Source organism: Talpa occidentalis, unplaced genomic scaffold (genome assembly GCF_014898055.3).
Source record: "Talpa occidentalis isolate TD23 unplaced genomic scaffold, MPIMG_talOcc4v2.1 talOcc4.8, whole genome shotgun sequence".
NCBI classification, from domain to species: Eukaryota; Metazoa; Chordata; class Mammalia; order Eulipotyphla; family Talpidae; genus Talpa; species Talpa occidentalis.
In genome coordinates, this window is record NW_023605194.1 from 102,077,488 (window position 1) to 102,091,464 (window position 13,977).

At 38.9% G+C, this 13,977-nt stretch overlaps 2 protein-coding genes across 2 annotated transcripts in view; one reads left to right on the forward strand and one right to left on the reverse strand.

Annotated features, from left to right (window-relative positions):
* Window positions 1-9,001, reverse strand: part of ETFDH (electron transfer flavoprotein dehydrogenase) — a 22,706-nt gene extending 13,705 nt beyond the window's left edge. Inside the window, exons 1-6 of the mRNA XM_037498041.2 lie at window positions 8,817-9,001; window positions 5,373-5,513; window positions 4,782-5,011; window positions 3,472-3,553; window positions 2,935-3,053; window positions 887-964 (exon numbers count right to left, since the gene is read on the reverse strand). Of these exons, the coding sequence (XP_037353938.1) occupies window positions 887-964; window positions 2,935-3,053; window positions 3,472-3,553; window positions 4,782-5,011; window positions 5,373-5,513; window positions 8,817-8,850 (684 nt within the window). The 5' untranslated portion in view covers window positions 8,851-9,001. The remainder of the gene's footprint in view (window positions 1-886; window positions 965-2,934; window positions 3,054-3,471; window positions 3,554-4,781; window positions 5,012-5,372; window positions 5,514-8,816) is intronic.
* Window positions 9,002-9,233: 232 nt separating this feature from the next.
* On the forward strand, window positions 9,234-13,825 carry CUNH4orf46 (chromosome unknown C4orf46 homolog). Its single transcript, XM_037495885.2, has 2 exons — window positions 9,234-9,753; window positions 11,484-13,825. The coding sequence occupies exons 1-2, from the start codon at window positions 9,568-9,570 to the stop codon at window positions 11,637-11,639; spliced, it is 342 nt and encodes a 113-aa protein (XP_037351782.1). The 5' UTR covers window positions 9,234-9,567; the 3' UTR covers window positions 11,640-13,825.
* The last annotated feature ends 152 nt before the right edge of the window (window positions 13,826-13,977 follow it).

Genomic DNA, 13,977 nt, shown 5'->3' on the forward strand with positions numbered 1-13,977 from the left:
GCCATTTACTGCATTTCCAGTTTATTTGCGACTATAAACCATGTCATCAAACACACATTTTCATTTACAAATGCTTACAATCTTGTTCAAGAATGACAGAGGAGAATAAACTATGAGTAAACACGTTTATTGAGGAAACATGACCTAACATGTACTTGGCACTGTGCTAGGTAACTTCCCGTGACTTCTGCCCCTGTGGAGTTTATAATGTATTTGAGAAATTAAGGCAATAAACAAACATGAAAAGCCAAATTAATTCACTGAGATAATTTGTGTTTTGTTCTTGTTTTTACTTATAGGAAAGAAAAGTATTTTTTTCCTGTCCTTTGTAAGGAAACTTATAGTGTGAGATCCATATACTAAGATTTTCCTTTCCAAGTTGTGAAAACCAGACTACCACCTTAGGCTTATATTTGAATGTGAAGAAGACAATCAGATTTACATCTACTAAAAGATGTTGAAATCAGGTCAAAGACTAGTAATACAAATGATGCTTATCCAAAGAAATGAAAATCAGTGCAGGTGGCAATGCAACTGATTGATAACCTACATATGTGTTTTCTGAATTCTCCTTGAACATCCTACTGATTCCCTCACTAATAAGTGAAATAAAATCTTTGGTAAGTGTGTGTTTTATGTTTATATGACTTACGTTTTTATCTTAAAAAATTATTCTTTAACATGTCATATCTACTTGCCTAAATCATTTTGTTCAAAGCTGTTTTCTGTGCCTTTTAACAATGGAAAATTCCATATTAATTACAAATTTTAACACCCACTTAATGTGCAACAAGTTTGTAGCTTGACAAGTTTGTAACAAGACAATTATGGTGTTTACATTGATTCTTTTTTTGTTAGTTAAGCACATAACATTTAAAATGCTTACCTTTGGTGCACCATCCTTTTGTATCCCTACATCATTAGTGGCAATTCCTTTTACACTACCATCTTCATGAAAAAGTACCTAAAATGAAAACATATTTGTTATCACCTAAGGATTCATAACTACTGTGAAATGAAACAATAAACATTAGGTTTTTAAATAGTGTTTAGATTATAGAAATGCAGACTTTTAAAATGTTCAGGCAATAAAGAAAAATTGTTTTTAAAGACACTGATTTGTGTATAAAAAAGTACACAGCTCAAACAGTTGATAATGGCGGAAATGCTACAACCCTGATGAGCAAGAGAAGGGGGAAGCTACTATGGAGATTATTAAAGAAACCATTAGTAAGAGTTCAGAAATCTTGAAAAAAGGGCTTATAGCAAATGAAGAGCATCAGGGTAGATGGAAAGAGGATAGTGTTGGGAAAGCCTATGTCCCAAATGAATTAAGAACCCCCCCAAAGCAGAGAAAACAAAAAAATGAACAAAAGACAGAGAGGCTAAAGCAAGCCTCAAACTGATTAATTTCTAGAGCAACAAAGTGGGGGACACTGATCAAAAGTGTAAGTCTAAGGATGAGAAATAGCAATACTCCATAACCCTTACTTGGTTTCTATTTCATCTCTTTAAGATAATGCTCTTAGGGTAAGGCAGTACACAGGCAGTACTAGAAAAACCAACCAGCGTAAGAAAACATGGGAGTGGAAAGGTAAACAAGGACTAGCAGCAAGGAATATGAAAAAAAGATAAACACTTTATTTGATATCTTAGAACCAATCAAGAGTAAAATGTGGCTATAAACTAGAACTGAATCTGGCTCAGAGTACCAAAAAAACTGGTTCACAGATCTTTAATCTACTGATGATCTTTACGAAAATAAAGACAGGAGAGGTACAAGAGACAGAATGAGTGTCTGTGTTTATTCAGTAAGTACAAAACTTGTGGTTTTGACACTGACCCCAGTCAAGAACATTTTAACTTTTAAAAAGCAAAATAAGACTCTTGCCAGGGTCTGCATCTCAAGAAAGTCTTTCTTGAGGCCTCAGAGACACCTTTCAAATGTGATTTTCAAGGAGGATGGTGTCTGCCCCTCTGGGAATCTAGACTAGATGCTTGGTTCCAAGTAACTTCCCGCTTCTAAAAAAGATACATTAAGTTTTATTTTTCCTTTGGATAATGACAACTAACATGTATGTAATGCATCATATCTGTTTGGCTATATAATAGGGAGTGATTTCTTTCTGTATTGCAATCTTCCTAACAGAAGGCCTGTGATGCACAGTCCAGTCCTGGATTAATGCTTGTTCAATACAAATGTTTTACTGTTTTTTATAATATGCAGAGGCGATTTTTCTTGATGGGCGAGAGATTTCAGTTTTAATAATTTCCCCGTAACATGTAGTAAGAATCAACAGTATATTAATGTTAAAAACTATTTTGAAGAAATTAATGGAAAAACAGCTTCTTCTGTAATGAAGAGGGTACAGGTTTGCTCTCCACTAGGTTTGAAGTAGTTTAGTCATTCTGGTTGTCACTTTACAAAGAGGATTAAAAGGGATGCATTCAGATGAGGGCAATGAGAATACTGAAGGAACTCCAACTAGTAACATGAGGGATGAAAAATTGAGAAAATTAAACCTACAAAAAACCCCCAAAAACCAAAACCTTCAGCATGAAGGTGGGGAAGAACAGGCAGAGCATAATTATAATTGGAAAGCTGTCTTTGGAAGAGGGCATAGGTTTGTTCTGCATAGTATAAAATAGCAGATATGCAATATTAAGAAGAGAATATTACCAAAATCCAAATAACCCCCTTTTTTTTTTCAAATCCCCGATGTTCAATCATAAGTTGGGCAATCACTTGATGTAGGAAAAATATAAACAAGTACTTTTTGGATTCGATCTTTTTAAGATTCCTTCAATCTTGTCATTTTAAAATCCTACAGCTTTTCTAAAATATGTATTTCTTTAACATTCTTGGTTTATCTTCAAAAGAAAAAAGATTACTTCCTATAAACATTCAAAAAAAAAAACCAAAAGTATGCAAACCTCAGCAGCAGCATAACCAGGGTATACTTCCACACCCAGGGCTTCTGCCTGCTCTCCCATCCAGCTTACCAAATGTCCCAAGCGTACAATGTAATTGCCATGGTTATTCATTGGAAGACCTATAAACACATACTTAATTTATAAATCTGACTTTGTATTCATAATACATCACAAAAACATGATTTAAACATTCTAACCAACATATAATTTCTACATATATATATACACATTATCTTTTTTTTAATGCACATTATCTTATGGTTGTAATTTCAAATTATTTTCTACATTTGGATCTAGCGTTATAATTACAAAATTAAAAATTTCTAGTTGGCTTACAAGGCCAGTTCTTCTAAGCTGGAAGACAAAAGAACTGAATTCTAGTCCAGCTTTTCCACAAGTGAGCTATATAAATTTGGGCAAACCCTTCGAAATCAGGCTCAGTTTTCTCATTGTAAAAGGAAGGGACTTCACCAGATGAAATGTAGTTCCTTTCCGTTATGCAATACGGTGATTCTATGAGTATTTACTATACCTTACCTGGAAGAATTGGCACAGGAATTCTACCTTTCTCTGTTAAAATCCCAAATCTGTCTTCTGTTACAAGAGTTTTAAGTGGAGCCTAGAAACAACAAGGAAAATAAAGTTTTTAGTTCAAATTTGTAAGGTAAACATAAGTAATAAAAATAGTTTAAAAAACTGTGCCAAAAGGGAAATGGAACTACCCTCCTCACTTTTCTTTCAGCGTTTCCTTTAGAAAACTTGAACTGTAAATCCTTTGCTCTTGGAGATGTATGATAATCTTTTTAAAAACTAATTAAGTCAGGTCTGAATCCCAGGAATGTTTTTCTTGGGGGCCTTGGAGACATCTTTGAAATGTGAAGTCAAGCAGGATGGTGTCCTGCCTCTCTCTCTCTGTGGGAGTTTAGCCTAGGTGCCTGCTCCAAGTAGTAAATTCCTGCTTAATGAAAACATAAGAGAAGTTGTGTTTTTCCTTTGGATAAAGACATCAACTTGTATGCAAATGGATTGTATCTGCCTAGTTATATAGGACTTTGATGTGAAAACCTTTTTCCTTCTCTTAGAACTGAGAGTGTATCAGGGATAACCCAAAGATATCTATTTCATATATTTAAAAGAGATCTTTAACTAGGCAAAATGAACACATTTCTATTTAAAGAGCTTGATATTTTAGGAAAAAAGAGCATAGCTGAAATTTCTGGTATTCAATTTATTCCACAGGGAAAGAATACAGAAACACTTATAAAATGTTTTGAGCTTTACAAAATATATTCACAGATACTGAATATTCTAACCTTGAAGGCAGGGCAGGTATAGCATAATCTATTGTACACAAGAAAGAACTTGAGGTATACACAGTCTAAGATTTCAAGTAAGATCACACAAATTATGAGAGCAGTAAAACTGGCATTTGTTTTTCTGTTTATCATATCAATATCTTTTCTGCTTCGGACATGGGAGGCCATATTAATTTATTCTTTAAAAAATTAGATTATCCTCTCTGACTTTATATATTACAGTGACCCCCAAACTATATGTTACATCTAACTGAGAACAAAGAGAGAAATACCTATGGAAGAAGTTAGAAAATATCCTCAAAATGAAAATGCTGTCTTTTACTCAGGACAAATATTCAAAGGTCTCACCAAGAAAACTCCTCATGAACGCAGTGCATAAATACATATAGAAGGCATTACATAAATACATGAATTAATATCTTTAAACTCATTTGATATGATTCAACTACAGAGAGAATTATATGAAAAAGGTTTTCCATATTCCACTGGAAACAGATATATAGTAATGTATAAAAAACAATTTTTTCATACTCCCTTCTCCTTCCAGTCTGGGAACAGTTCTTCAAAAGCACACGGATCAAGGCAAGCCCCTGAGAGAGTATGAGCTCCTATTTGAGCAGCTTTCTCCACTAGACACACTCGGACATCCTTTTCATGCTGAGCAGCCAACTGCTTTAGACGAATAGCTGCAGACAGCCCTGCCGGGCCTGCACCAACTATTACTACGTCTGCTTCTTCTGCAAACCTCTCCATGCTCACTCCTGGGAGGAAAAATGTTTAAAAAATGTATACATAAAAATTCTGTGATAAAAATGACCTGGTAAAATGACAAGCTATTCTAGAGAATTATTTATAGAAATAGTCCCCCTGCTTTATATATAGTAAGTATGTTAAGTAGTTAGAGGTCTCTTAAGGTCTGTTGTATGGCAAGTCTTATTTTAGTCATTAAATCAATTTTTAGATTTATTATAAATTTAGCAAAGATTTGTTTTCAAATATTACTGCGCAATAGATCTGATAAAGCTATAAAATGAGATTGTACACTATCATAAAAAATATATTTTTCTCTACAAAATGATATAAAGTATCAAAAAGTCTCAACAATTTTATATAAAGTCTTACCTTCCCATCTCTTGTCCTTATCCCGGGGATATATTGTATAGTGGGTAGTAATTCGAGGTACAACGGAAGTTGAAGACCATCTTATGGCATACGGAGGTAGGTAATTTTTCTTAATTTTTAAGGCATGGAAGCATTGATATGCTGCATGAAAATTATGAACATTAACATTATTTTTCAATTAGTTTTCCTTAGCAGTAGACTAAACCCTTTTCCTAAGGAAAAAACTCTAGAAAGGGGAATAAGATTTGACTTATGGTGAGTTTTTTGTTAATCAGCCCTATGACCTCAAATCACTTACCCTCCCTAGAGTGCAGTTTTCTCATCCAAAAAGGAAAAAGACTCACTAGGTTAGCTGTCACGCACCTTCTTGATCTGATATCATTTTATTTCATTTATATTTCCAAATATAATTCATGGTGAATTTTATGTGGAAACCTGCTCATCATGTTCTGACCATATCAGTACTGCAGACAATTCAGTAAATGATTAGGCCTCTACTGTAGAGCTTTCAAGCTTTCAGTTGTGATATGAACCAAAAAGATTGTTCTCTTTCTTACTGCAATCTGTATTTGTGTTCAACCTTTGATTATTTTCTCAGGTTGTAAAAGATTAATCCTTCCACCTGAATAAAGCTTGTCTCCCTAAAACCCCCACTTCGTTTTAGAGACATTGCTTCATTAGATCCCCTTTCTTCCTCTTGTATTTTCAATTTCTAACTCCCTTCTATGGTATTCTTCCCATCACAAAAAAGGGATCGAGAGTCCTTGGGCCTCCCCTGGTGGCGCAGGCAGTTGAGCGCAGCGCTGTGAAGCTGTCCGCAGCTTCTACGGCGCCGGTTCAATCCCGGCCAGCCAGCGAGGGTCCCACCTGGTGCAGCAGACCTCTCCTGTCGCACCTGCTGCTCCCCTCAGCAGTGTATTTCGCCAGTCTGCCTGTTCTGTTCCCCATTCTGTCTCTGGTGAATCCTCTCACCCTCCCGCACATCTGGCCTTTACCCTGGTTCTTGTATAAATAAATAAATAAATCTTAAAAAAAAAAAGAAAAAGAAAAAAAAGGGTCACTTACCGAAAAAAAAAAAAAAAAAAAAAGAGAGAGAGAGAGTCCTCCCTTGAAACCTGGCATGACAGATAAAAAAATTTTTTTGGAGCTGTACGAATTAAGTCTGTGATGGGAGAAGAGAAAGAATAACCAAAGGAACAGAATAAAGAGTTCAGAAATAGGATCCATGTAAGGACTTGGTATATATTAATGATGCCATTTCAAATTGCAAAGAAGAGATACATACTAAATGGAGCAGAAATAGGCAGAAAATAATTTTAGGTAATATACCTAAGATATGATGGCACATGTCTATACAAAATGTGTATGTACACACGCCAGATGTCATGTAGTTGGAAGCTCACTTTGCTGCAATTCTAATGCTAATTATTCACCCAGAGAATACAAAAACACTACTTCGAAGGGGTATATGCATTCTTATGTTCATGGTAGAACTTTTTGCAATAGCCAAGTTAAGGAAATAACCGCTGTGTCCAAAGACAGATGAGTGGATTAGTATACATACACAATGGAATACTACTCAGTTATTAAAAAAAGACAAACTTCTGCCACCATTTGCAACATGGATAGAACTGGAGTGGATAATGCTAAGCAAAATAAGTTAAAAGGAGAAAAATAAATACCGATGGTTTCACTCATATGTAAAATATGGGGAAACAAAACAAAATATCACATAAAACCAAGCCAATAACAAGGCCCAGAAATATGACTGTAGAATTGAGACAATCATAGGAGGTTTGGGAGAAAAAAATGGGGAGGGGGCTCAATGGACTATGGTAGAGGAATGTGGGTCCTTTAACAGTGGGTGTGGTGCAGTAATATACCTGCAGGGTGTGATCCTATACTGATAAACTATATACAGTGTTGCAAAGCAATGATTCGCAATAAAAAAACAAATGATTAAATTAAACCTTTGACAAATGCTAACTGATGTAATAAAATAATAAACAAAATAAGTAGCACAAACACAGCAAAAAAAAGATACATAAAATACTATGTATCAGTTCCTGAGTTCAAATATAGTATTCTGCATAATAATATTTGTACTATTTATTAAAGATTACTTGTTTTATGATACATTGTAATTAAGTAACGGAAGTTATCATTTTGCATCTGAGAACTGCTGTTCTGGTATCAGACAAAACTGTAAATCTATTACTTGTAGTGCTAGTGATTTTTGGAACAGAGTAATCTGACTTTCTCAAGGGGGTTAAAATAAAGTCACAACCTTTACCCCTTTCTGAAAACCAATCAGGTATTTCACTTCAGTGACATGAACACTTAAGATTTGGCTAAATTTTGGTAGAGAAGTGAGGCCAAAAAGTTACAGAACTTGTAACAACACCTTATTAAAGTCACAATAACAGGGCATTTGGGACCATCTCCAATAATCTAAGTATCCAAGGAAAAGGAAAAAGATAATTTTGGTGAAATTTGCTTAGCACTTGGTCCAATAATGATTTCAACTAAATCAGACAGAAGGGCTGATACACTCTGATGGTCAAAAGACAAACATATCTACACGTTAGGTGTAGTAATACATGCACAATTACAAGAGCTTTAAACCAAATTCTAATCATTCAATGAATGGAACCAAATTTGACAAAATTCTACCCTTACGAAATTTATACAAGAATATCCTTGAATTTGAAATGTGCACATTGTTTTTCTATAACAAAAAATTCTATAAAGTTTATTTTAAAAAGCCACTTGTGATAGACCTCAAGCTCCTGTAATGAACTTTTGGAAAAGTTTAATGTAATTGCTTTATTCTAACATTATTTTTTAACGGAAAGGGGGCGGTAATGAGGTATTTTCAGGAGTCATCCTGAGTTCTAGGTGGACCCACAATACGATCATCCCATCGAGTTAATTTTAGACAATGTAGAAAACTATTTGGCTCTTGATATAACCTGGTGACTTGAGCAGCAAATGAACGTTAATCACGATGTGACAGATCACTCTTCCAATTCTTAAGGAAATGACTGCTGCAAATTCACAAGTCAGGTGGCCAAGGAGAAACACTGTTGAGATACAATTTTTTTTTCCCCATTTCCAAACAGGCACTAGGTAACCCCTGAGCTTTGGGATAAGGATTTGGAAAGCCCCAGTTCAGAAGTCCACTCGGGGACCATGTTGCCAAGTTTCCTTCGCCCGTGACCTTTCGCCTAGTTGTCAACTCTTCCAACTGGGACAACCTCAGGGGAAGGAACTGGGGTCACCCCCCAGGTGCAGACGCCGTGACCTTCGCCCGAGTTCAGCCTGAGAAAGCTGACAAAGGAAACGGAGGGGAGAGATGCCCGCAAGCCCCGGGCTCGGTCCTGCCCGTTTCGCCCTCACTCCTCGACCTTCCTCCACTCACGCCCGCCCCGTGTCCCCTCTCACCCGGGCAGGACAGCCTGGTCAGCGGGACCGACATCTTCACTGTAACCAGGACTCTGTCGGACACACGGAGACCGCGAGGCTCGCTGCGGGCGCCGGACCTCTAGGCCGTGGGGGGCGCCATCACCTGGGCGAGCGCCGACCCTCCGCCGAAGTCCGCCTCTCCTCTCGGACGCCCGCTCTGGCGTCGCCGCGTCGCCTCCTATTCCTCACTCTGCGCCGGCGCCGCGCATGACGCATGGTCAGCAGAGACTTCCGGGTCACGTCTCGAAGGAAGAGTGAGGGCCTCCAAGGCCCGGCGCTGCCCATGGCTCCTGGTTGCGTTTGGATCCGCATTTCCTTCTCAACCAGGCGTGGCAAGTGCGCAGGCGTCGGGCTGGGGGTGGGGGGAGTGGGGGCAGCAGAGGTCAGGGAACTACACTTCCTATAGTGCAACGCGCACAGTCGCCGGTAGAGGAGGCGGGGCGACGCGCGTGGCATCTTGGGAGCTGTAGTCTTCTGCGCAAGCGCTCGCTGAGTCCGATTGGTGGTTCCGGTAGAGGCGAGACGCTGCAAGAAGAAGGCACTAACTTCTGATTGGGTCTCGGGGAAAAATGAAAAGTCTTCGCGGTTTTGGGCCGAGACCCAAGAGGAGACCCGGAGAGACTCTGGGCGGGGGAAGGCGGGGCCTGTGGGCTTAGGGCGCGAGCGGTTGAAAGGCGGCTGGTATCGGTTGGGCGGCTGCAGATCCACCCCGTGGTCCCGGTTCGTCTCCATGGCTGCCCCCGAGGAGGTGCGGGTTTCTCCGTCGCCGCCAGCGCTGCCGTCCTCTCCCCCGCGCTCAGACGACTCCTCGGCATCTTCTCCCGGCCTCCCGGCGCGTTTGGACTGGCCGGTTCCGAGCCGGAGCAGCGGCCGCGCGGTGGACCCCCTGGAGGAGGTGGCGCTGCAGATCGGGGACGTGAGTGTCGGGGGCGCGCGCGGGGCCGAAGCCCGACCCGGGGGGCCAGTCCGGGCCGGGAGTCCAGCGCGACCCTGGGGTCCCCCCTCCTGCCGCCCCCAGGATGTGCGCTGGGACGTCCGGCGCGCCCGCGGCCTGGTCCAGTTGCCCCCACCCCTGGGGAGTCAGGGGTTACCTCCCACCCCCACTTTTCTTTATTTTTTGCCTCGCCTTCTGGTTTCCATTATCCGCTGTAACCCGAAACCTCGCGGCTCTCCCGCGCGGACTGTGCAGCCCTTTCTGGCCTCCCCTCCCCGCTGCTGGCTGCGGTGCAGGGAGGTCGGGCGGTGGTTGCTGCCCCGGGGTTTGCGAGCCCTCTGTTCCACTTGGCCCCCTGCCCAGAGCCGGCTGGAAATGCTATTGTTTGTCCCAGGCGTGCTGTGCACTTTGCACGGGACGCTGCCTGGAGCGGTTAGTTACGGCCCCTCGGGTCTGGTTGGCTTCGTTAAAGACCCCGAGTGTAATTGCGAGAACCGGGTGGTTTCTGCGGAATCTGGAATTCCCAGAGACTGGCGCGCCCGCACCTCCATCCCCCAACCGAGCACACACACACTCAGGTGCAGAGGTCAAGGTGTCAGTATTTCAGGCCTCTTGAGTGGGTGTGATGGAATGAGAAATGTAGGGCGTAATCTTTTTGGAAATTTTGGTCCTCCGTGCAGATTGGTACTAGGGAGTAAACTCGATTATCTCATTGCTCAACAAGTATTTGTTTTCTTAAAAGATGTCTGAAGTGCTGATCCGGCTGTTTTTTGCTGAACAAGCCTGGTTTCAAGTGCATATGTAGAGTGGATTGCTGATGTGTTACCTAGGAGCAGTGTTATTTTATAGATTAGGTGAGGAAATAATTTGATTAAGAAGTGAGTTTTCTCATGCAATTTGCAGCAACATGGATGGAGCTGGAAGGGATCATGCTCAGAGTAATAAGCCAGAAAGAAAAAGAAAAGTACCAGATGGTCTCACTCATAGCAGGAATCTAGAAAACCTAAAAAAGGGACCAGGAAAAAGAATAACTATAAGAAAAAGAAAAATCAAAATCAACAAACTACTATAAACCAGAGACACACTATTGGGGGGGGGCGAGGAAAGGGGTCAAAATAAGGGGGGTGCAATTGTACGGGGAATATAAAAATTAAAAAAAACTTTCAAAAGAAAAAAAAAGTGAGTTTTCACCAAGACCTGGATATTTTCAGCATTTGTATGTGTTTTGATTTTGTTGATGTATTTGTGGGATCAGTTCTTTGGGCTGTAAATTTTGGGCTGTACATTTTCATGATCTGAAGTGTTCACAGCTTGAAAACTAAAATGAAACAATTCCCAAGTTCCCTAAATATAAATGAGTTGTTTATGGTGACTTCAGATACCTTGTACTTAATGTCAAGGGATCCAAATCACTTTGTTAAGCTAAATGATATTCCCTTGTATTTTCAGTTAAAAAAAGTACTCAGTTGTCAGGTCTCTTACATAGGAATTAGACCTATTTCAAGTAGACCTATTTCTTCAAAGCATACTTCACATTAAAGAATTTCTAGGTTCCCTGAGTGGTGTTTTATTTTGAAGATTTTTTAAATTTTTAAATAAATTTACTTGGGTATTGGATTCAAGGTTCTAAGTTCCTTTATGGCTTTTTATAAAACAAGTTGGTAATTTTAAAAATAAGCTTTTTATTTGATTTTTTTTTTTTTTAATTTTAGGCAGCATTTTCATTAACCAAACTTCTTGAAGCCACATCTGCAGTATCAGCTCAAGTGGAAGAACTTACCTTAAAATGTACAGAAAATGCACGCTTCCTTAAAACATGGCGGGACCTCTTGAAAGAAGGCTATGATTCTTTGAAACCAGATAACTGATTTGACTGTGTAATAATTCACACTTTGTCATATAAGATATTTGCACATGTACCTTATCTATAAGATATTCTCTTTCTAGCAGTTCTGTATACTCACGGTGAAGTTTTTCTTGCTTTTGGGAAAGCCACATACTGATGTTACTTTTTGCTGCTGGTTAATATTTGTTTATTCTTAAATGCTTTTTGTTCTATAAACTTAATGAAAATTACTTTATGGGTAGGTAATCTTAACAATGCCATGGTGTTACCAGTAGCAAATGAGGTAGACTATTGCTCATTTTGCAAAAAGACTCCAAGAATGGCAGAATTTGAAGTTGAGCTTCAATTTATGCAGTGTGGGTATTAACTCCAAGGTTACCAGTGTTAGCTCAAGTTCTCTAGAACCAGTGATGGCTTCTTCTGTGTCCTCAGTACTTAGAACAATGTCACACAACCCTCATTAAATAAGAGTTGACAACAGTTAAAAGTTATTTTTTCTTCCTGTTTTTAGCATGAATGTTGTAATTGTCAAAAAACAGATTTCAATCAGAACTTCATTGAGTTAAAGTGAAATGCTTCCCTTAACTGATTACAGCTTTTAAATACATGTTAAGATATTTTTTGCCCTTCTGTGCTGCTTTTTTAAAAAGCTTTTCAGAAAATGAAAGCCTGTTTTACCCTATTTATTTCTAAGCTTAACTGCTTTTACAGATGATATTTCTTATATTTGATATTCTTATGTTTGTTCTCCTTAAGTGCCTTATTAAAATTATGGTTCTGTATGATTGCTTTTGGAGCTTTGCAAGTTGTCTGTAATTTTAAAGATGTTACTTTGTTTTGAATGCATCAAATCTGAGTGATGCAATTGTTTTCTGTTTTATTTGTTCTGAATCTTATGTTATCCTCTTTCTCTTTTTCTGGTTGTGTATGTCATGTGTCAGCAATTAGGTACCTAGTTCTCTACTATATAGCTTCTGGATGTCTTTGATATGGCATCTTAATTCTTTGTAGATCCGGAGATGTGTACAGAGCTATATTCTAACACCCACAAGGGGGCCATGCAAGGGGACAAATGGATGGACAAAGAATAGTTTTGTTTAGCATATTAGGTCATAGTTCTTGATTCATTTTTTACGTTGATAATTACACATATGCTGTGTTCCATTACCAAAGAGATGCTTATTTTGTTATTAGAAAATTATTTTTCTTATATGTATGAAATTGCAGTTTTCAAATGTACAGAAATAAAATCTTAAAGCAAATTTTATTTCCACTTTTTTGGGTTTATTATTTTAAAATGTTTTATTGAAATAACAGGAAAAGGGGATGATTTAGAAATCCTTGTAGTCTCACCATGCAGATTTAATAAATGTTAGAATTTGGCTCTCTTTCTTCAGATATGCATATTTTAAAAATGTAAATATTAGCTACATTTTGTTACCTTTTTGATTCCATTCCCTTCTTTCCTTCCCAGAGGTAACTACTACCCTAGAGATGGTGTATATTCTAGTTTGTCTTTTTATGTTTTTTAATAACAGTATGTTTTCAGAGCACTACAAAACACTGTTTTGTTTATAGGCAACTAGCCTCCAGATGGCTCCAGTGACAGCCTGTGTCTTCGTATTGACGCCGTTGTACAGTCTTGTACAGCAGGAAGAGTGCTCACTTAACATAACTACCATAGTGTTGAAGAAATGCAGTGTGTGATTTCCCAGGTCATACCTCTTGCCAATTTTTTAAATTATGTTTTGTCTTTTCCTTAAGATTTGTATATATTTTGAAAACTAATGATTTGTTACATTTCAACTATCTTTTCTATCTGTGGTTTGTCTTTGATTATGGAGTTGAATGAGTTTAGATTTTAATGTAGTATCACCAAACATTCATAATAGTGTCTTCTGGGTCTTGTAGACCCTTACATAGGACACAGCATAAAGATGTTCTACATATTGGGCCTCCCCAGTGGCGCAGCGGTTGAGCGCTGGGTTGCAAAGCTGCCCGCAGCCTCTGCAGCGCCTGTTAGATCCCCGGCTGCTCCCTGGCCACCAGAGGAGGGTCCCACATGGCGCGCAGACCTCTCCTGCCCCCTGCTGCTCCCCTCAGCAGTGTACTTCGGTCCTTCTGCCTGCTCTGCTCCCCGCCCTGGCTCTGGTGAATTCTCTCACCCTCCCGCGCTTCTGACTGTACCCAGTGCTTGTATAAATAAATTAAATAAACCTTTAAAAAAAAAAAAAAAAGATGTTCTACATATTTCTGCAAAAGTTAAAAAAAATTAAAAAGTGTTTAGGAGGTGTAATTTACCTGACTTTATTTTTGCTTTATGGTGTGATTTGGGATCATGTTTATTTTTGTATATGTTC